The sequence below is a fragment of the Rhinopithecus bieti genome, unplaced genomic scaffold, assembly GCF_001698545.2.
Source record: "Rhinopithecus bieti isolate Rb0 unplaced genomic scaffold, ASM169854v2 scaffold_5260, whole genome shotgun sequence".
NCBI lineage: Eukaryota > Metazoa > Chordata > Mammalia > Primates > Cercopithecidae > Rhinopithecus > Rhinopithecus bieti.
In genome coordinates, this window is record NW_016805896.1 from 5,980,937 (window position 1) to 6,005,178 (window position 24,242).

The 24,242-nt window shown below is 34.1% G+C and overlaps 1 protein-coding gene across 10 annotated transcripts in view; it reads left to right on the forward strand.

Moving 5' to 3' along the window:
- NOL4 (nucleolar protein 4) overlaps positions 1-24,242 on the forward strand; it is a 397,837-nt gene that overhangs the window by 299,928 nt on the left and 73,667 nt on the right. For all 10 annotated transcript variants that reach the window (XM_017874065.1, XM_017874067.1, XM_017874066.1 and 7 more), the window contains one exon: positions 9,767-9,880. In XM_017874065.1, the coding sequence (XP_017729554.1) occupies positions 9,767-9,880 (114 nt within the window). The remainder of the gene's footprint in view (positions 1-9,766; positions 9,881-24,242) is intronic.

The window sequence follows — 24,242 nt, forward strand, 5'->3', positions numbered from 1 at the left end:
ATTATAATACACAAAAAAAATTAGAAACCACTGAAATCTTGAAGATTAAAACACTTTTCTTCTAAAATTTTGTTATACAATTTTCAGACATACTTACATATAAATGCTTCCGGATTTTAAAGTGGCTTTCCCTTCCTATCTAGAATGCTTACAACATCCAGGAACTCCAGCACTCAAGAGGCTCATCCAGTTGAGTCATCCTGTGCCTCACTTTATTGACTTTATGATAAATCTGCCTTTGCCCCTAGAGCGGTCTTCCTCAATTTTGGCTTTGATAAGTGTGAAACTCTGTCATCTTAGAACAAATTTCATATTTCTTTCTATAATGTTTTAGCATACGACCTTTTGAAACCAAGAGACCTAGCTTCAATTCCTTGCTTAGTTCAATTCCTGTACAAGCGTAGTGTTTCTGAGTCTCTTCTAAAGGATAGGGATACTGGGGTATTATATGTGATCATGTATGTATATGTATAGCATATAATATGGTACCTTTCTACCTATTCTTCTAGTATGTTCAAATTATTTCCTTTCACACCATAGTTCATTTGAGACTGCTGCTCCTTCTTTCAATGGGTTGTCTCTTGGTTCACTAATTTTTTATGACTCAGGGATTATGGGTATCCTTTGCTCATTATTTACTAAATGCATTAAAATTGAAGAATAACTGGGTTGTAAAGAATATAGCCAATGTATTTTTCAAAGCTACTTATCACTGCATCTTTTGCTTTAAGCAAGATGTTGACCTGAGCCTCATGGGGTATGTTCTCTTTGCATACACACACGCCACCCAGCTTCCCACCACAAACATATACAAATCCTGAATAAAACATAACAATTTAAAAAATATTCAGTTAAGCTCAAAAGAAAGAAAAGGAAATTTCCAGGTACCTGAAATGAATAGGAAACTCTTAGCCAGAATTGTAAGCCCTTTGGATTGGGTAACAACTTAGAAAGATAGAAAAAGTAAATGTAGACCCAGACAGATTAGGGCTGGGGTATGAATGTCCACCCAGGTTCAGGATACATGCATTTTAGTTTGTAACTAGATAGGCACATAAACTGAGAAATGTATGTAAAGCCGGGCCCAAGAAAGGCTCGTCCTCTATTTTCCTCTCTATGAAAGGCGAATTAAGAAATATCCTAATACAACCTTCAGGAATAAACATGACAGACATTATAAGCTTTGAAATTAAAACCTTTTACTAAATGGGTTAAGTAGAATATAATATTCAGCCAAGGAGAAAGTAAACTGGAACACAGAAGTATGCAAGTTACCCACAGGAAAGAAGAGAAGTTAAATATGAAAAATACATTAAGGTGGAGAAGAGAATGACAAAGACAGGTTTAACAGGTATTCCAGAGGAGAAATTAGAGTAAGGAGGCAAATTGAAAAAGATAATGATGAAGACATTTTTCAGAATTGATTGGACCTCAATCCTCATAACAGATAAAGAGATTAGTCCTAAACAGTATACATAAAAACAACAACAACAACAACAACAAAAAAACTCATACCTATGGATATTATAATAAAACCACAGAAAAGCAAATAAATTCTTAAATGTACCAGAAGGAAACAATACATTATCTACAACTGAAAACCAGCCTGAACAATTTCTTCAAAGTACTAAGAAAAAAAGTCTTCAAGAGAAACTACTTGTAATTCACAAATCAATGCGCAGCTCAGCTCTACTTTCAGAGTGAGGGGGAAAGAAATACTTAAGATAATTTCTGAGGCTACTACTCATACAACCTGACTGATTCCAGAGGAATGCTTCTATAATCCAAGAAGAAGGAAACTGAATCCAAAAGGAAATAAAAAAAAAAAAAATTGGCAGCATTTGTGAGCATCTGAAGAAAACACCTGGATTTGGTAGTCAGTGAACCTTGGTTCTTATCTGTGCTTTTTCAGTTGCTGCTTGTGGATTTTCTGTCTCCGAGCTGTGGTCTCACCCTGGAAAAGAAAAATGGAAATAATAGCTCTATCCTAAAGATGAAAACCAAAAGCACTCGAAATAACAAATGTAAAAACTCCTAGGACAGTACCTGGTACACCTAGTATGGTACCTGTTGCATGTGAGAAACATGATAAAATGCAATTTAATCTGAAACTGAATTTCACAGTTCCCTTTCCTGGGAAACCCGCACTGTCTCAATCTGTTGAGCTACTTGAAGGACTAAATCAACTAGGTCTTTATCTGTTTAATCCTCACTGCTAGCTAACAGCAGCCTCAAATCTCTCTTTCTTCTATGTGCAAATTGTACTTTGTGGTACATCTTTTGTAGTTTTATCTTGTCTTATATTGCTGTTATCTATATATATGGGCCTTAGCTCTTCAAGAAGAAATTATGTTCCTTGAGTACTACGCTTCTTAACTTGTTCATCTCTGTATCACCCACAATGTCTTATATAATACAAGTAGTTGCTCATGAAAGTTGCCCAATTCATGTTGAATTCAACTGAATTAAAATTGCTGAATGAAAGATTGAGTGACTGGATGGATATTTACTAATGTGCTTCTTTGTGGTAGAAATTAATTGAGAGATGAGATAATTTTTATTGTGTAATATGAGTTTCATAGTATCTTGCAATTAGTATTTTAATTTTAAAAACTACTACTAACTGAAAATGTAGCATAATATATTTTAAATCTTTAGCGAGTTTTTTCACAAAAGAAAATGGTTATATAACGTTTAATTTTAACTATTTTTAAACTATTAAAATGTTAAAAACTTTACACTTGATCTTAACCAAAAGGCCAAGAAAGGATACATTAAAAAAATTTAAATTTATTTAGCAATTAGTGGGAATAGGTAGTGATATTAATTATACGAATGGAATTGGTATACACTTTTAGCTTCACAAATAAATAATTAGGAAAACTACATCATTATGTACAGTAATTGTAAGTATATATAATACTCAACTTTCAGAATATATACAGTGTATATAGGATATACAAAATATATTTTATATATTTAAAATAAAGGATCATGTAGTTAAAATGAAAGCATGTTATTTCAGTTGATAATTTAGTTGATCCCGTGTCTTGATCAGAGGTGTCAGCTGATATTAACTAAACTGTGTTTCTAAGTCTTCAACTAGAAGACTTATTAATTCCCCATGTTTTCGTAAAAGATCATTATTAATGGCCAATCTTATTCTAAAAGTAAGGCCAAGTCACAGATCATAAATTCATAAATGAAATATTTCTAATCAAAGCCTAGACAAAGTTTAATTAGCTTATATTCCACTTCTGTTAAAGCACACTTTCAAACTCCTTTTAGTCAAGAGAATTTTCTCAAACAACTAGAAAGTTCAAGAATTCACGTATAGTGGATCCACGGGCTCCAGTGTCAGGGGTTTGCTGCTCTCCTTTTTCTTAATTATGCTTCTCTTGTGTATTGGTTTACATCTTGGACAACTTCTTGCTACCTGTTTGGAAATGTTGCCACCAGCAGTTCTAGGCCTCCATTCTTAAAACCCACAACCCAAGAGCAGTCCTCCAACTCCAGGTCTCAGTTCCCAGGAAAGAACTTTGCTTGGCCCTATTTGGATTATATGTCCACCTTCTTGGATCAGTCATTGGAAACAAAGTATTGAGTGCCCTGATTGTCCAGGACGAACTCAGGTGGCCAGGGTTAATTGAGGAAGGAACTTTCCTTATTACTTCCATTAAAACCATGCGGAATGAAATAAGGACAGTTGAACGACTATTTTAGTTTGCATTCACCAGTTTATCTGAAATCTTGGATTATCTATGGTTTGGAATTCAGAACTTTTCAATTTTGGGACATCACAGAGTACATACTAGGTTTGTTGCATAACACCCATAATGGGGCCTAGAAAAACATCACATATACAAATATATCAGTATTTCTGCAGCAAAACATATGCATATTCACAGAAATTAGGAAAAAGTAAAACCTTAGGTATTCATTTATTAGTTTTTTTCTGCCAGCTGAGTTTAACCCAAGCTTTTGAAAAATATTTTAAGTTTATATAATATTAGAGCTTCAGAATTGCTCACAAAAGGTTGTCTTTACTAAATACACTTTTAATGATGCGCTTCCATGTACATTATAAAGTTATAACCTATGTGCTAGGCATTGTACCAACTTGTCAAGTAAGCTCTGTGATGGCAGAGACCATACTGGTATCTTCAGATCTCTAAACCTGGCACAGTTCCTGTTAGATAAAAAGTACTTATAAAATATGCTAGTGATTTTATGTGCATTTCACATGGACTTCTAAAACTACTGCATAATGTGGAGATTATTTTCCTTATTTATAATTTTCTGACTGAACCTCAGTTTTGTCATTTATAAGAATAAAATTAATAATACCTAGCAGGATGACTGAGATGCAGATTAAATTGCAAAAATGGTCACATAGCAAGTAACTGGTTATAGAATAGTATTCAGTTCAGTATGGCTTAGTTGCAAACTATCTCTATTCCACTGATGTATAAGAATGAAACCACCTGCTTAATAGAAGGGATCTCTTAGAACATGAAACTTTATATATGTATATAACCTGAACGATTATGCCTTTAGGTATAGATATGCCACTTGGGGGAGATAATGTGTGCATACCATCCAAATTACAGAATTCTTAATAATGTGTTTTATAAAGTAACAAGATTAGGAGGAATAATCTTAATTCAGCACATTACCTAAACTCTGACTGCTGAATTGTTTAATTATCTTCAAGGCACTCATTCTACTTACAACCTTGGGTAGATGTCACAGTTGCTCCCAGACTGACCTTAACTAACAACTTGATTAAGCTTCACTTAAACTGTGGAGTCTGAGAGCATCACCACATTAACCCATGACCAAAACCTAACATTCTTAAATTTCTTTGTACTTTTTTATAATTGCAAAAATCCTGTGGCATCCTAAATATACAGCTGAAGTTCAGAAGACTCTAAAAGTTATTTCACGTAGAGTTTTAAGACCCACAAAAATGGAATAGTTTGTTGGTGTGACGGTACATTTTACCAACATATATAAGAAAAGACACATTTACATCGTGCCAACAGTAATTACATCTTAAGTCCCCAATTAAAATGTGACTTTTTAAACTCCAAAATCTCCATGTGATGGTTTAGCCATCTGTTTAATGACACAACTGCCATTGATTTGAGCATAGATAATTATTACAATAAGAACAGTGCTGGAGAAAGATCAACTCAGATCCCAGTTAGAATGTCAGTTAATTCTGAAGAGATAATGAGGGTAGGTACCATTATGTTATATACAGGGAAATAATGTATATAATATGTACATACAAATATGTAATAAATATTCCCAATCCAGGTATAGATCATGTGAAGTGTATAATTATATCCATTGTTAACTATTATTTTAAATATTCTAAGATAGATAGAGAGATAGATATCAAATAGTATATGTATTTACTGAGCTATCTTCAGCCAGAGGAGGTGTTATTTTCATGTTATCTATTGAATTAATTGCATTTGGTCTTTGAGTCAAAATATTCCTATCTCCAATTTTTACATGGAAGCTTTGTGTTTTATGGCCACTTTTACAAATGTAAGAGGGAATTTTCAGTCTCATTCCTGGTGAAGTGTATGACCATATCCCCTAACACATTGCTAATTATGTTTTAGAAAGACAATACTGTGGTGACATTAGAATAAGCCCTCAACTGTCAAATGTAATGATGGAAAGGAGAGTTCAGCAGGAGATGATTCTCAGAGCACGTACTAAACACTAGTTTTAAATTTCTCTGTAACATAATTCCTTTTATAAGGAGAAAATTTGATTAATTTCCTTCTCACTATCTTGATATTAGTACTTTTGAGTTGTTAAGTGGATAGAAGCCAAATTATAGAGAAATTTTTTTAAACTTTCATCTTTAATATCTTATAACCAAATGCTGCACACTTGAGCCCTGTGTGTATTGGAGAGTATTGGCATTTATTATTGATTCATTAATATTAGAAGCAAAGAGATTTTTAGCATGATTACCTCACATGAGGGAAAGAACTTCTCTGCCTGGCTCCTGTATTCTCATTTTGGGCATGAAATTAAGCTTTATGATGGTTCGTGTATAGTATTATTGACACTTCTGGCTGTATAAACATTACAATTTTATGAATTCAGATTCAATCAGTTAAGAATTTGTGACATAACTTAGGTAAGTTACATTTTTGTCTTTGTGCCATTAATGAAGATTATACATTTTGTAATTTATAGAATTTATAGGACAATATATTAAAGAACTTCAACCATTTAAGTGAAGGATGCTAGGGAGATCCTGATATATTCTTTGCTAAATGTCATGTGTGGTTAGCTGTGATTGAATTCCCTTACAGGAATGTGTAGTATTTAAGAATTATAGATTTATTTTAAACTCACTGGGGACTTTGTTGTAAAATGTGAATAGTAGTTTACTAGGGATTATAACTCCCAATTCATCATCAGACTCAGATTTGAATTCAGGTATTTCCGCATACATCACTGCATAATTGTGAGCAAGTTGCATAATCTCTCAGAACTTCAATGTAGTTTATCTAAAATATGAGTAATATAAGTACTTTTCTCAAAGATTGTTTAGGAGATTAAATTTGATAATAAATCTAAACTTTTGGTATTAATAGCTGAATGTCCTAAGCACTCGATAGGAGTTAGATATTATTAACATTTATCTAAAAATTAAATTAGGATGGTACTGGATTTCTATTTGGAGGTACACATTATTGAGATATAGTACATTCTCTGCAAAAATACATTTCAAATATAATTTTTAGATTTTAATACAGATTTTATGATTTATTCTGCCTTTTTTTCCAAAGAGCTTAAGGATGATTATAATGCATTCATGTAAATGGCTACCTTTGTTCTGCTTATTTTTTTAGTTGAAAACAATGGTTTGTATATAAGGATTTTTAAAAGAATTTTTTGTTTTATTAATGACAAAGTATGTAAAAGTACTAAATATAGAACAGAATTTAGGAAAGTGAGAGCTGAAAATTGGGAGACATGAAATCTGAGTTCTGGATCTAGTTCAATTTGTCCTTTTGCAATTACTTAATCTACCTACATTTCAGTTCTTCAAAGTTGAGAGAAGAAACTTGTACTGGATGACTTTTATGGCCATCGAGAGTTGTCAATTTATGATCCTACAATAAACTCAGTACAAATCTATTTTCAAAATTATACTATTTATGTGTGGGAAGTATTGAATCACGCATCTTTGATTCTACTTATTTTTTCCACTCAGTAGGATAGTGTGTACATGGTTGCTTTATCTTGAAGTCGATTTTTAAATATGAGGTTATCACATGACCTTAAAATGTATCTAGCCAGGACATTACTCTAGTTTTTGAGAAAACTGATTTCACACATCTAGGGAAGATCCAATTCTCCCTATCATCTTTTCTGTAAAGGAAATTACATAAATTACTAGGCATAACAACTTTTACTGCTTTAGTAGAAGTTGAATAGTAAGAGTTGTTTTTAAAAATTATTAAGAATTTGAAAGAAAATGCTATGAAATAATTTTAATTGAAGGGATAATTATGTTCTCCCTATTAAACAAACTTTTATACATTTAAGTTACTTGTGTGCCTGTTGATACAATATAATTTATTAAAATTTTATAGCTTTGTATATTCCTAATTTTTAATGGAGATAGCAAAAAAAAGAGAAAAATCGAGGTAATGAAGAACTGAAATATGTCTCTCTGAATCCCATGTGGCTCTCAATAATTGGATTAAGAAAAGGAAGGTTGCTGATATTTTATTTAGATTGTCTTAATTTCATCCATGGAAACAAATGATCTAATAATATAGTTTATAAAGGTATAAACTCTCGCTCCTATTTGAATAATGCTAACTACAATCAAATAATTTGTTTTATTTTTTGATAATGTAATGTTCTTATTCCCATTTTCCTATAACACCTTTTCCTCAAAAATTAGCTCAATCAAGAAAGGTATCAGTGAGTATCTAATTCCCATGTAGTTGGATTACATTTTTGAGCCAGGCAGTGACCATTGTTTAATGAGACTGATTTCATAGCTTCATTGATTTGGCTTTGGACTATAATATTTTATTTATACTCAGTGGAGTAGAGAATGAAACGAAGAAGCAATGTGAGTTTTGAAATTATGCTTACATCTTTATGACAATTTATTTTAGGTTTGCCTCATTTGACCCTCTTTTCTATTACAAATGCACAGTCCTGGCTTTCTAATTTCCTTCTCAAAATGCTGACATTGCATGATTTTCTTGCCACAAATGGACCTCTTTTCTTCTTTTTTGTAAAAATAACATTCCAAATATCCTACTGCTTTATTGTCAAAGTTATATAACCATCATTTGAGATGTCCCATGGGGTTAGCAGAGGAGAATGTACCCTATACCTTTCCTACCTTTTGCCTCCAGAGGCTACTTTGGAGGGGAAGTAGTGAGGAAGTCTGCTAAGGCAGTTGCAGAAATTGCTTCCTAGTTCACCCAAGGTCAGAGCCCGGTCTCTGTCTACACTGTACAAATTTAACTATGGAGTGTCTGTTAAAATGGTGTGGTCTGAATTTAGCTGTTCTAGAATATTATTTTAGATGTAAGCCCTGTGTTCAATTTGCTGAGACACGCTGTACATACCAAAGTTGGTAAAATGAGTCATGTATAAAAAAGCCATGTTTCAATTCCTTTAGAAAAAAATTCAAAAGGTCTCAATTAGTTCAGGCTTCTAATAAATAGCATTCACACATATTTTAGTCTGAGGCTTTGAAAACCCTAAGGTGGCATATACTATATTTGCTATATTCCCAAAAGATATATTTATTTCATAATTTCACATTATTTTACTACCTCATTTGGTTTAGTTTTGTTATTTCTTATCTATCATTTGCTTATCTTAATTTAAAAAACTGTTCTATATCATTAAGTATTTCATCTTTCAGTTGGATGACTTTGCATGTAATTATGGAAAAAAGAATGAAAATCATAATTTTTGTTATGGTTATCACAAGTGATATTGAGAGCTGCAAACAATTGACAGTTAATTATGAAATTAGTTGGAGAATTAATTACTTTCTATATGGGCTACATAGAAGATGGATTTCAACATGTATCTATCTGTGAAATATCAGCTCATATTTTATAAGTAAAACAAAACATGTATGTACACATAGGCAAACATATCTAACATCTAAAGCACTAAATCTTTAATATATTAAAATCATTGTAGGGCTGACTTTTTAGTTTTTATTTATATTTAAAAGCATTTTAATCACATCAATTGGGTCACAATTTAGAGTGTAAATATTCATAATATTTCATATTAAGATTGTTTGACATGGTCTGAGTGTCTATTAGGTTTTTTTAAACTCTGTTTCAGACCTGTCACTTGTTTTTGTTTTGTTTTTTTGTGCATGTCATATGTTATAGTAGAATTAAAGACCTTGTTTTATTTGCAAAATCCAGTTAGCAGTTTTGCCACTGCCTGTTCAAACTCCAGCTTCATGGCGCAGGCTAGATACTTGTGACAATGGATCTATGGGAATGAATGATGGATCTGTGTAGCAACGATAGCTTTAATCTCTAACTAGCTTTCATTTTTCATCTTTACAATTGCCATTTCCTCTTTCTATTGAAATAAGTTCAGTTGAAATAAATGAATACTCCTGCACGTGTTGATGATCCTGAGAGCTCTTCTGAGAATAACACTGGCCTGTTAATGATACTGTTAATAATTTTTTTCATACTTTTCTCTTTTTTTGTTTTTTTTTTAGTCTCGACCTATTCCTTCCCACCTTACTTCAGCAGTTGCAGAGAGTATCTTGGCTTCAGCTTGTGAGAGTGAGAGTAGAAATGCCGCCAAGAGGATGCGTCTGGAGAGACAGCAGGTACTGAGGCATCTTGAAGTCTGGTGAACACCAGCTATAGCAAATGCAGTTCGTTTAATTTGATTTATGTTGCAGAGTAAAAACTCTTGAATGGATTTAAAGTACACAGATACCTGGTTTTTGTGTCTTTATGATATGAATTTAAAATTGAAAATGTGTGTTCCTGTGATGAATGAAGGTCAAAGAACAAAATGTTTCTGTGGCAAAAATGAACAATAGCAAAACTAATGAATTATAATTCTGTTTAGTATCCAATTTAATGGTCAATTACTTATTAAGAGGTTCTAACTGATCATTTCCAACACCTTTGTACATTTACCTCATGACTTATGAGAGTGACTTGATTGTGTTCATTTTGAATGAAAATGAACCAACCTCTCTTTAATTTCCTCTGGTCTACTACCGCATGCCAATACATGATGCCGAGGGTGGTGACAGTACAACACAACTTTGAAAGAGTAGAAAGTCAAAAAATGAGGATATACATAATGAAAATTCATGTCTTAGATTTACTCTCTCATTAATTAATCATTTATTATATGCCAATTGCATGTCATGTTTCAGTATCTTTTTTCTAAGGCATCTGTGTATTGGAGATGTTTGTACTTTTTGTGTTTTGCTCACTGGTGTTTCCCTCAGTCTTTCCCTTGGGTTATCTCTATATTTCTGTTTCTCCTTCTTATCCCAGAAATGTCTTTCTTTTTTCTGTCTACCCCCTTTCTCAAGTATCCATAGTAAAAATCTAAATTGTCATGTGATATACCAAATATTCTGCATAAAAGTTTGCCACATTTTCATTTGTAAATTATTTTTACAACAAATGAATCATATGTTTTATATTGCTAATTGAGGATGAGGTGAGTCAAGACTAAAGTAAGTTAGTCCAATTTTGATTCTACAGTAAGCCAGTGGACTTCAAAGAAAAAAGCAAAAAAGTTTTTTCATTTCAGGCTTAGAATACTTTAGCGTGTTTCAGAATGACATCAGCTTTGATTTGATGTGTTTATTGTTAAAATGTCATGTGCTAATAATTCTAAATGCCACAAAAGATGAAGCCTTCAGTTAAATGAAAAATACAGTATTAGTCTCAGATAAAACCATGTAAAAGTCAATTTAGAATGTGCTAATCATGCCACCAGTATTGATTCATATATATGTGCCCTCTGTTGAGAGTTTTATTATTGTTATATCTATAAAATGTATCTTATACAATGAGTTATAACACTATGTGTAATACCATCTGGCATAGTGATTGGGGAGCACATTCTGAAACTAAAGAGACCTGGTTTTGAATCTCATCTCTATCTTTTCTAATTGTGCAAACTTCAGCAAGCTATTCCAGTTCTGTGTGCTTTGGTTTCTCCATATGAAAGACAGCAATACTAACAGTACTCATCCTTTGAAGTCATGAGAATTTAAATGACAGATTCATGTTATGTACTTAGCATTTTGCCTGGTGCATAGTAAGCATCAATAAATTCAGTATAGGAAAGACTTTGATGTCTAGCTGTTTTGTCGTTGGATTGGTATCAGTTAATTAGAAAGAAGCATTACTGACACTACCTAAGGTATTGGAGTTTCAAAGTCAAAGTCCATTTGAGAACAGATGCTAGCTCTAGAAATTGGGATCGTAGAATTCTGGGATTGAAAGGGCTCTCCTGGTTGTTGTCTAGCTATATATCCCACCTAGTCTACATTCTAGAATATCCCTGTATAGTTTTAATCATATGTGGAGTTGTTATAAAAATTACATGACTTATTCATGTTATATACTACCTATAATATCGCTCTATAATATTCCCCAAAGTTGGTCATCAAGTGATATTTGATCCAGTCACTTAAATACTGTGGGCCTAATCTGTAAAATGGGAGATACAGATATCAATTCATAGAGCTATTGTGAGGATTTCATAAGTCAATTCGTATAAAAGCATTATATATTTCATAAGTTTATATGTTGTTAAATATATATTTGTTATTTGCTTTAGTATCTCAAATCTCACACTGGTACTAAAGATCTGCTATTTACTAACACTCTTTCCTACTGTCAGAGATTTATCATTGTTTTTGAAGGTCTTTACATTGAGCTCAAATTTACTTCATAGACTTTCTACCCACTGAAGAAAACTTCTAAAATAATTAAAAATGGGACTTCTTACTCCTGCCTCAGGAGTAGGGACTAGAATGAAGGAGGACCAGTGGTCCTTGGTCCTACTCTCCATACTGTCTCCTTTTTATATGTCCTCATATATTTATTGCAAGGCTCTGTTTCTGGGAATGAAAGATACCCAATAATATCTCCACATTAAAAAAAAAATACTGTTTTCTTTTTTCTGCCTGTTTTTTTTTTTTTTCTTTTCTTTTCTTTTCTTTTTTTTTTTTTTTTGTACTTTAAGTTCTGTGATATATGTGCGGAACGTGCAGGTTACATGGGTATATGCGTGCCATGGTGGTTTGCTGCACCCCTCAACCCATCATCTACATTAGGTATTTCTCCTAATGCTGTCTCTCCTCTAGCCCCCCACTCCCCGACAGACCCTGGTGTGTGATGTTCCCTTCCTGTGTCCATGTGTTCTCATTGTTCAACTCCCACTTATGAGTGAGAACATGCATGTTTGGTTTTCTGTTCTTGTGTTAGTTGGCTGACAATGATGGTTTCCAGTTTCATCCATGTCTCTGCAAAGGACATGAACTCATCATTTTATATGGCTGCATAGTATTCCAGGGTATATATGTGCCACATTTTCTTTATCCAGTCTATAATTGATGGGCATTTGATGGGTTCCAAGTCTTTGCTATTGTGAATAGTGCTGCAATAAGCATATGTGTGGATGTGTCTTTATAGTAGAATGATTTATAAACCTTTGGGTGTGTGCCCAATAATGGGTTTGCTGGGTCAAATGGTATTTCTAGCTCTAGATCCTTGAGGAATCGCCACACTGTCTTCCACAATGGTTGAACTGATTTGCAGTCCCACCAACAGTGTGAAAACATTCCTATTCCTTCACATCTTCTCCAGCATCCATTGTTTCCTGACTTTTTAATGATCACCATTCTAACTGGCATGAGATGGTATCTCATTGTGGTTTTGATTTGCATTTCTCTAATGACCAGTGATGATGAACTTTTTTTCATATGTTTATTGGCTGCACAAATGTCTTCTTTTGAGAAGTGTCTGTTCATATCCTTCTGAATGGGCAAAAACTGGAAGCATTCCTTTTGAAAACCAGCACAAGACAAGGATGCCCTCTCTTACCACTCCTATGCAACACAGTATTGGAAGTTCTGGCCAGGGCAATCAGGCAAGAGAAAGAAAGAAAGGGTATTTAAATAAGAAGAGAGGAAGTCAAATTGTCTCTTTGCAGATGACATGATTGTATATTCAGAAACTCCCATTGTCTCAGCCTGAAATCTCCTTAAGCTATAAGCAACTTCAGCAAAGTCTCAGGATATAAAATCAATGTGCAAAAATCACAAGCATTCCTATACACCAATAACAGACAAACATATCCAAATCATGAGTGAACTCCCATTCACAATTGCTATAAAGAGAATAAAATATGTAGGAATACAACTTACAAGGGATGTGAAAGACCTCTTCAAGGAGAACTACAAACCACTGCTCAAGGAAATAAGAGAGGACACAAAGAAATGGAAAAACATTCCATGCCCATGGATTGGAAGAATCAATATCGTGAAAATGGTCATACTGCCCAAAGTAATTTATAGATTCAGTGTTATCCCCATCAAGCTACCATTGACTTTCTTCACATAATTAGAGAAAACTACGTTAAACTTCATATGGAACCAAAAAAGAGCCCTTATAGCTAAGACAATCCTAAGCAAAAAGGACAAAGCTAGAGGCATCACGCTACCTGACTTCAAACTATACTACAAGGCTACAGTAACCAAAACAGCATGGTACTGGTACCAAAACAGATGTATAGACCAATGGAACAGAGCAGAGGCCTCAGAAATAATACCACACATCAACAACCATCTGATCTTTGATAAACCTGACAAAAACAAGTAATGAGGAAAGGATTCTCTATTTAATAAATGGTGTTGGGAAAACTGGCTAGCCATATGCAGAAAGCCGAAACTGGACCCATTCCTTACAACATCTTATACAAAAATTGCTCAAGATGGATTAGAGACTTAAACGTAAGACCTAAAACCATAAAAACCCTAGAAGAAAACCTAGGCAATACCTAGGCAGGACATAGGCATGGGCAAAGACTTCATGACTAAAACACCAAAAACAATGGCAACAAAAGCCAAAATAGACAAATAGCATCTAATTAAACTAAAGAGCTTCTGCACAGCAAAAGAAACTATCATCAGAGTGAACAGGCACCCTACAGAATGAGAGAACATTTTTGCATTCTATCCATCTGACAGAGGGCTAATATCCAGAATCCACAAGGAACTTAAACAAATTTACAAGAAAAAAACAACCACATCAAAAAGTGGGCAAAGGATATGAACAGACACTTCTCAAAAGAAGACATTTGTACGGCCAACAAACATATGAACAAAAGCTCATTATCACTGATCATTAGAGAAATGCAAATCAAAATCACTGTCTCACAACTGTTAGAATGACAATCATTAAAAAGTCAGGAAACAACAGGTGCTGGAGAGGATGTGGAGAAATAGCAATGCTTTTACACAGTTGGTGGGAAAAAAATATTATTTTCAAACCCAGAAGGGTTCAAAGAACTTTGGAATTGTGGGGAAAAATGAAGAAATCAGGTTTTTAAAAATTAAACTCTAAGATTTGCTAAAAACTTTTTGGGCAATTCCTAGATACAGTTTCATTTACCATTCTCAACAACCCCATGAGAAAAGATACTATAACTCTCATTTACATGTAGGAAAACTGAGGCCCAGAGAAGTGAAATGATTTGTGCAAGGTCACCAGCTGCACAAGAAATCCAGAATATGAGTTTATATTAGATAAAACTGATGCCTGAGATCTTTTCACAATCCTATAATGCATTTTCATGTGTTATGTTCATGGAGGGAAACCCATAGCCTAGAACAACATTTAGGACTTGTATCATTTGTGCCTCTGCTGATAAGGTTTTGGCAGTGCAGTTTTCTTCTGGAAAATGGTTTACTTTATTTACAAAGATTTTGTACTTTACCATAACTAGCAATCTAGAGTTTGCTTGGATATCAGCCTAAAAAAGGCTACAGACTTCCCAAAGTGCTTCACTTCATCTGGAGAGCTGTTTATGCACTGTAAACACTAATCTAGTGTTTATAATTAGTGTCTCAAAAGTATATAAACTACTTTTTCTTACTATAAATTCTATAGATTTCCTTAGCCATGCCACACAGAAATTTCTACCAAGTGATTCTACTTCCTACCAAAGCATGTAATTGGCAGAGGTCCCTCTATTAATTGAATCAAACCCTCCTTTGCCCAACTAGAGAGAATCAGAGTTCTTTTGCATGTTAGCAAGGAGATCACTCTTCCTGTGTGCATTCTTAACCCAACTCAAAATTCTTAGAATTTTCTAGTGACTCAGAGATTCTTCATTGTGCCCCCAATTTTCTGTAGGCGCACAAATGTTCAAAACATGAACACTCAGAATTGGCTTTCTGTTAAGCCACTCGTCTGACTGTTTGCTGCCAGTGGTTAGCCACATGTAGAGATGTAATTGTGTATGTCTTCCAGAGTTTGTAAAGCTCGATGAATTAATTGGATTTTATAAAGCTCTTTGAGCTATGAACATGAAAGGCGGTATGGATGTGTTAAATACTTTATTCCATATGTCCATTTTGTTCCAAAATTCAGAGGAAGCTTGTTATTATGCAGCCTCAGCCCTGAAGCAAGCCAGTGGCAAGGACAGGAGCCTACTGCTTCATCAGGAATCAGATTTCACAAAAGTCCATTTCCAATGCAGTTTGGAATATATATGTAGCATTTTTCTTTATTTAACGTAAAATCTGTGTTTTTTAGGTTATCTAGGAAATTCTTCTTCACTTTGACAATTCAAAAGGGGCAGTGAGATTTCACATTTAGAGTACTATGACATAGCTCAAAATTTGTGGGTTCTTTTCTCTATATCTTTATGATTTAGTAATTATTCCTTTTCCTTAAAACAAAAGATCTTATAGTTATTGGTTACATTTCATTTGAAGACAAAGAGGCAAAAAGTAAGAGGGATTAGAACCAGTTACTTGTTGGTGATTTATCTCCTATCAGTGTATGATTTTTGCTGGTTTTGAGGGATGACATACATTTTATTAACAGGCTTGATGACTGATTAAGATAGAAAGTTTCTGGAGAATGTGAGGGTTTCCTTGTTATATTTTCTCCCCTTAGTGCTTTCAGTTAAATTAGTTTGTAGTTCTATAGAAGAGATCATATAAAACCAACAGTTAAGGGCTTCCCCAGCAGGAGCCCAGCAGTTACCGCCCTAGAAGGACAAAGCAGGAATGCTGGGTGACAGATTTTGCAGTAGCAAAGCACAGGGGAAACCAATGGTTGACTGTGATGTGACACCTTTGACTCTGTTGAAAAGAACACAGTGGAGGGAAGGGGAAATGGCATGTTACTTACCTGTGGTGCAATAAAAGATCAAGAAGAAGAAAAATAAAGTACTGAAAACTTTTTTTTTATTATTATTATACTTTAAGTTCTAGGGTACATGTGTACAACATGCAGGTTTGTTACATATGTATACTTGTGCCATGTTGGTGTGCTGCACCCATCAACTCGTCAGCACCCATCAACTCGTCATTTACATCACGTATAACTCCCAATGCAATCCCTTCCCCCTCCCCCCTCCCCAGGATAGGCCCTGGTGTGTGATGTTCCCCTTCCCGAGTCCAAGTGATCTCATTGTTCAGTTCCCACCTATGAGTGAGAACATGCGGTGTTTGGTTTTCTCTTCTTGTGATAGTTTGCTGAGAATGATGGTTTCCAGCTGCATCCATGTCCCTACAAAGGACGCAAACTCATCCTTTTTTATGGCTGCATAGTATTCCATGGTGTATATGTGCCACATTTTCTTAATCCAGTCTGTCACTGATGGACATTTGGGTTGATTCCAAGTCTTTGCTATTGTGAATAGTGCCGCAATAAACATACATGTGCATGTGTCTTTATAGCAGCATGATTTATAATCCTTTGGATATATACCCAGTAATGGAATGGCTGGGTCATATGGTACTGAAAACTTATACGTCACTAACTTACCAAATAATAATAATAATGATAAAATCACTGCTAATTAACCAGCATGAACCCAATGGCTCAGGACCTAAAAATATTTAGTAACTCTAAATATTCTAAGTAATTCCTTGCAACTGTCTTTTCCCTTAGTAGAGGTGAATTCACTGTCATCTGTGTCTCTTTATGATTTTTCCTTGTTTTATTAGGGTACTAATGAGTTGGAATATTATTAAAGAAATGTAATTCCAGGTGCAGAGGTTGAAAATGTAGCCACATAAGTGTGGCGGCAATTTTAATACAGACCTAAAAAAAAAAAAAAAAACTATCTAACACAGTATGATTATGATTAAGACATAGTTTATGAGAGGCAGCTTTTCTTTCACATTTAATTCTGCAGTTTTGTGTCCTTTTCATAACATTTATAAACCTTAACAAATACCTAACTGAAAGCAACACCGTTCAATAGAGTTTTATTCTTAAATTTAGACATTGTGGTATTAACAAGATATGGCTTGAAACTTATTTCTATGGCCTGCCAGTTCACACTTATTCTCAATCGTCGTCAGCTTTTTACTTTACTCCTGGCATTTTTCTCTCTTATATACATATGTTAGGGGGAAACCCTTGTATCTTTGAGTTTCTCAATGTGCTTCAACATGACACTTTCATTCACAGAAGAAAATATACTACATAGAAAAAATGAAGCACAAGCATTCCTCATTTTATTGAACTTCACTTTGTTGTGCTTCACAGATATTGCAGTTATTACACATTGAAGGTTTGTGACAATCTCGTGAGCAAGTCTGTTAGCACCATTTTTCCAACAGCATGTGGTTACTGTGTGTCTCTATGTCACATTTTGGTAACTCTCACAATATTTCAAATTTTTCATCATGATTATATCTGCTATAGTGATCTGTGATCAGTAATCTTTGATGTTGCTATAGTACTTATTTTGGGACACCATGAACCATGCAAAATTAAGACAAAGAACTTAATAAATGTGTGTATTTTGACCATCCCACCCACCAGCCATCCCCCTGTCTCTCTCTCTTCAGCCTTTCTGATTCCCTGAAACACAATAATATTGAAATTAGGCCAATTGATAATCCTATGATGGCTACTAAGTATTCAAGTGAAAGGAAGAGTCTCATGTATCTGACTTTAAATCAAAAGCTAGAATGATTAAACTTAGCGAGGAACACATGTTGAAAAGCCAAGATGGGCTTGCACCAAACAGCCAAGTTCTAAGTGTGAAGGAGATTTAATATTCTTGGAGAATATTAAAATTCTACTCAGCTGAGTGTGGTGGCTGACACATGTAATCCCAGCAGTTTGGGAAGCCAAGGTGGGAGGATTGCTTGAGCCCAGAAGTTCCAGACCAGCCTGGCCAACATAGTGAGACCCCCATCTCTACAAAAAAGTTTTTTAAAAGATTAGCAAGGCATGGTGCATCTGTAGTTCTAGCTACTTGGGAGGCTGAGGTGAGAGGATTGCTTTAGCCCAGGAGGTTGAGGTTGCAGTGAGCCATGACTGTGCCACTGCCTCCAGCCTGGGCAACAGAGTGAGACCCAGTGAACACTACGCCAGTGAACTCAAGAATGATAAGAAAGCAAAACAGCCTTATTGCTGATATGGAGAAAGTTTTCATGGTCTTATAGATGATCAAACCAGCCACATTCCCTTAAATCAAAGCCTAATCCAGAGTAAGACCCTAACTCTCTTCAATTCTATGAAGAGTGAGAGAGGTGAAGAAGCTGCAGGAGAAAAATTGGAAGCTGTTACAGCAGAGACTGGTTCATGAGATTTAAGGAAAGTGGCCATTGCCAGAACATAAACATGGAAGGGGAAGCAGCAATTGCTGAGGCAGAAAATGCAGCAAGTTGTCCAGAAGATCTAGCTAAGATAATTGAAGAAAGTGGCTACACTAAAACAATAAAGATTTCTAATGTAGATGAAATCACTACATCATTGTAGCGAATCATTGGGAAAAGGTGCTACCTAGTATTTTATAGCTAGAGAGAAGAACTTAATGCCTGGCTTCACAGTTCAAAGGACAGCTGCTCTCTTGTTAGGGGCTAATGCAGCTGATGACTCTAAGTTAAAGTCAGTTTTCGTTTACCATTCTGAAAATCCTAGGGCCCTTAATAATTTTACAAAAATCTACTCTGCCTGTGTTCTATAAATGAAACAACAAGGCCTGGATGATGGCACATCTGTTTACAGCATGGTTAACTGAATATTTTAAGCCCACTGTTGAGGCCTACTGCTCAGAAAATAAAAAAAGATTCCTTTCAAAATATTGCTGCTCGTTGACAATGCACTTAGTCACCCAAGAGCTCTGATGGAGATGTGCAAGGAGATTAATGTTATTTTTGTGCCTGCTAACCAACATCCATTCTGCAACCTATGGATCAAGGAGTAATCATACTTTCAGGTCTTATATTTCCGAAATAAATTTCCCAAGGCTATGGCTGCCATCGCTAGGGATTCCTCTGATGGATTAGGAAAAGGTAAATTGAAAACCTTTTGAAATGGATTCACCGTTCTAGATGCCATTAAGAATATTCATGATTCATGGGAGGAGGTCAAAATAGCAAAACTAACAGGAGTTTGGAAGAAGTTGATTCCAACCCTCATGGGTGACTTTGAGGAGTTCCAGACTTTACTAGAAGAGGTAACTTTAGATGTGGTGGATAGCAAGAGAAGTAGAATTAGAAGTAGAGCCTGAAGATGTGACTGAATTGCTGCAATCTCACGATAAAACTTCAGTGGATGAAAAGTTGCTTTCTATAGCTGAGCATAAAAGTGGTTTATTGAGATAGAATCCATTCCTGGTCAAAATGCTGTGAATTCTGTTGAATAAAAACAAAGCTTTAAAAATATTGTATAAACTAAGGTGATTAAACAGTGTCAGGGATTGCATCCCATTTTGAAAGAAGCTCTACTATAGGCAAAATACTATCTAACAGTATTGTATACTTTAGAGAAATATTTCATGATAAAGAGCATCTATCAGTGTGACAAACCTCATTCTTGTCTTTATTTAAGAAATTATCATAACCACGCTAGGCTTCAACAACCACCACCTTAATCATTCAACAGCCATCAATGTCGAGTCAAGACCCTCCATCAGCAAAGAGATTTTGACTCAAGGAGACTCAGATGATTGTTAACATTTTTAAGCAATAATGTTTTTATGTTGTTGTTGTTTAAGGTAAGCACATTGGTTTTGTTTTAGAGAAATGATATTGCATACTTAATAGACTACAATATAGGGTAAACATAAATTTTATATGTAGTGGAAAAACAAAAAGTTCATGTTACTTGCTTGAATCCAATATTTGTTTTATTGCAGTGGTCTAGAACTGAGCTTGCAGTATCTCTGAGGTATGTCTGGACCATCAAGGGTAGTTCTTGGACTATGTTCTATCTCCTATGTAACGTGTACTTTAAAACTACCTGGGATAGAAAGTATTTTGCAAGTCATTTCATTCTAATGGGTCTTGACATCCTCTTTAATAATATTGCCAATAACAGCGCAGTAGAAACATTTATGAATGTGAGACTGTGTGAAGTGTTTTGCAAGCCTTTCTTTTATAATTGTCATAATTTTTATAAAAGTATAGAAATTGGGGTTCAGAAAAGTTGAATAAATTTCTCCAGGTCACAGAATTGCTCAGGATAGCGACCCCATTTTGATCCAATCCTCATGATCTTAAAATCATACTTTAAAAATATTTTCATTTTTAATACTCTTCTCAATCATGTAGGCTTTTTTATAATTGGGAAATAATGAAATACACATAAATAAGAAATTTTACTAGTAATTCCACCACCTCATTTTAAAAATATTAAGTGCTAATTTTACTTATTTATCATAATTTGCATATGAAAATGATGCCTTGCCTATTTTTTAGGATAAATTATGAGAAGTAGAATTACTGGGTCACACAGCAGCAAGGTTTTTTTAAAGGTTTTAATAAACAGGTAGTGTGTTCTTATTTTCTATTTTTTTCCTATAAAAGATGAATTTTAGTTTATTTTATAGGTATATGCCTATTAAAAGCTTGTCTTAGCTTTAAGGAATCTTTGACGCAAAACCAGTAATTCCTAATCCTAAAAAACATTGCATTATTTTTTACAAAATTACCTTGAAATGTCCCACCTTAAGACCTGAAATGCAGTTTATAATTAATATCAGTTATATATGGCTGCAATTAAAATATGTATAATGTCCTGATATTAATGTAAATAATACATTAAAGAAAGTAATATGTAATAAAATAATATGTATTTCAATGTAGAAATGTGGGGATACTATGGCACTAGAAGATACCTATCTACTCACATGGTCTCTAAAGTTCCTGGTACTGTTTGGTAAGGTGTAATCTTCCAAAACAATATGGCTTTTCCCTATGTAGGAAATAGCTGGCACAAGTGGATATCGAAATATAACCTTAAATTCATGATCACAAAGTGGTAAACAAATTAGAAAATCAATACAGAGAAATTTGATTACAAAATTATCATTTCTGAAAACTTACTATCTTACCTTTATGAGTCTAGAACAGACTCTGGGAATGGTTATAATAACATTTATAAATAATAAGATATTGAAATAATATATGTTCCACTATATTTTGTAAACATAGAAATGTTATAAACATAAAATGAAGGAAAGGCAAATATATATATATATATAAATGTTTTACAGATAGACATCACTAGTAAATATCTACAATGGACTTTTACCACTCTAATTTAAAAGCTTGAGTTCATTGTGCACGTTATATCATATTTAGTAACATGGTTAAAATAATTTTGCTGGAATTTTGTAGTTGCTCTACATGAAAGAATATTTGACCTGAATTGTTCTGGTACATTTAAGCAAAATAATTGCCTTACTAACTTGTATTCTTTCAGTATTAGATTACCAATGTGGCTGGATTTTAAATATGAATTAATTCTAATTTGAGTTCTTGAAAGATAAGTTTTTAATGACAGAAGTTATAAACTTTTAATCTTTCCATGGCTTTTGAACTGCTCTAGTTATTTTCTTAAGTATTTAATATATCTGTATCAACAAGGAATATGATTAATAGGATAAAAATACTTCTAAATAGGCCCTAAAATAGCTTGTTTATTTAGCAAATATATATTAAGCAGTCATCATATGGCAGATATTTTACTCAGTAAAGAAGCTACAAAACAAGTGAGGAAGAATAACTTTTACTGAGAATTTGTACTAAGTGCCAGATTTACTTGTAGTTAGCTTAGTGCTTTGTAGTATCATATTCTTAATTCAGACAGTATCACCACTGAGCAGGTGTTTGTATACTGCAGATGAATATGCATAAGACATAATGGCTTTCCTTAATCAACTCACATTCTATTAAAAATAAGTGAAATTAGCATGGTAAATGAAATTACAAGTCTGTAATCAGATTGCTGTGATAGCCAGGGAAGCATTGCTGACTCTGCCTGAAGAATCCGGGAGGGCTTCCTAGAGGAGGCGCTGGTAAGGCAGACCTTTTGATAAATGAAGATACTCACAGAAAAGCTAGAGGATGGTATTCCAGACAAATGAGGTGTTTCCAAATGAGAGAGACCCTTGACTATCAAAAACAGCAGTTTCTTGTGGAGGAAACTTGAGATTCTTGTGAAGAAATCAAAGAAGAGAGGATTCAGCATAAAGGTGCAGGGGTCTTCTATGCCCTGTGAAGTTATGTAGACTTAAGTACATGCTAGAGAGGAGTGGTAAAGAAGAAGACTATGCCCAATTTTTAGGAAGTCTCAGAAACAGACAATGGGAGTGTAGATGAGACTATGGGAAAGGTGAGGTCCTGATACTGTGGGAGTCACTTTCCCATCCACCTCTCATTTCAGGTTTTCTATTTAAATGCAATGATATTTAAATCTGAGCATAAGCCAAAACACAATTATGAAAATTAACTGCTACAAAATAATCTTATAGTTACAGGGTGTTTCTAAGCTAAACATGAGTGATTTGGGAATGTCTATTCTTCCATGCCACATTAGCTCAGCTAATTAAGAATTCAAGTTTAACGTAGTCCTATAATTTTAGCTTATGTAAGTACATACCAAGATTTCTATTCTTCCTATCTTAAAGACTGCTTTTTAATGGTGTCTGCATAAACAGACATTATTGTTTTCATCAAACAATGCATTTTTTTAAAATTTAGAATAGGAGTACTTCTGTTTAAAATTGTTCCTTAGTGCACATATTTATGTAATGATATATCAATATATATCTGAGTGGTGAAGTACAAATATCATTGTATTGGTCCCTCAGTAGTACTGTGAGACATGTAGATGGCTTCCCTCTGTCATGGATGGAGAATCTGAAGCCGAGAAACTGTATTTCTTCTGAGTGACCTCTGGTTTTTTCAAGAAGTTGGAAATGAGCCACAATTTCTGAGGTTTTTCTTTCCATTACTCATTCTATGTTACTGTTTGGTTTTCTGTCTTCATTAAGCATTCTCCCACATTTATATAGAAAATTTGATTTTTTAAATACTTGAGGTACATCTTTGATTCAGGATGTTGTTAATTTCAAGGAAATAATCAGCAGGATACAAGTAGGTGGTTTGAATTAAGACAAATATTTAACCTACGATGTTGATACATTTTTGGTGCCAAAGACAGGGAAACATATGGTTTACTGGCATCTCCATGAAGACAACATCTTTGTTAATGTTATTTTTAAACCAATTATTTTTTAGGCTTAGTGGATAAACGAAGACCTGACATTATTTGGTTTATGCCATATGGATTCATTTTTATAATTTATTTCTCATAATTTGTTCATTCCTTGCCCTATCCTTTCTCCTCAATCTATCCATTTTAAAACCCATTAGTTATTGTGAAACAACAATATATGTGTATTAGAGAAACTGAACTAGAGTCACAGATTCATTATGGAGTTAGATAATATAATAGCTTGGGAAATCGGGCTATGCTTCCTAAAGGAAGCAGTGTGTCATGTGTGACATATCTCCTGTGGTCCATATGGTAAGACTTGTGGCTTCAAGGAACGCATACTTGTTACCTCAGTTACTTAGCACTTTGGGGAGTTAGTGTTTCTGCATAACTGGAATTTCTTTCTTTTTTTTCTTTTTTCTTTTTTTTTTTTTCTTTTCTTTTCTTTTT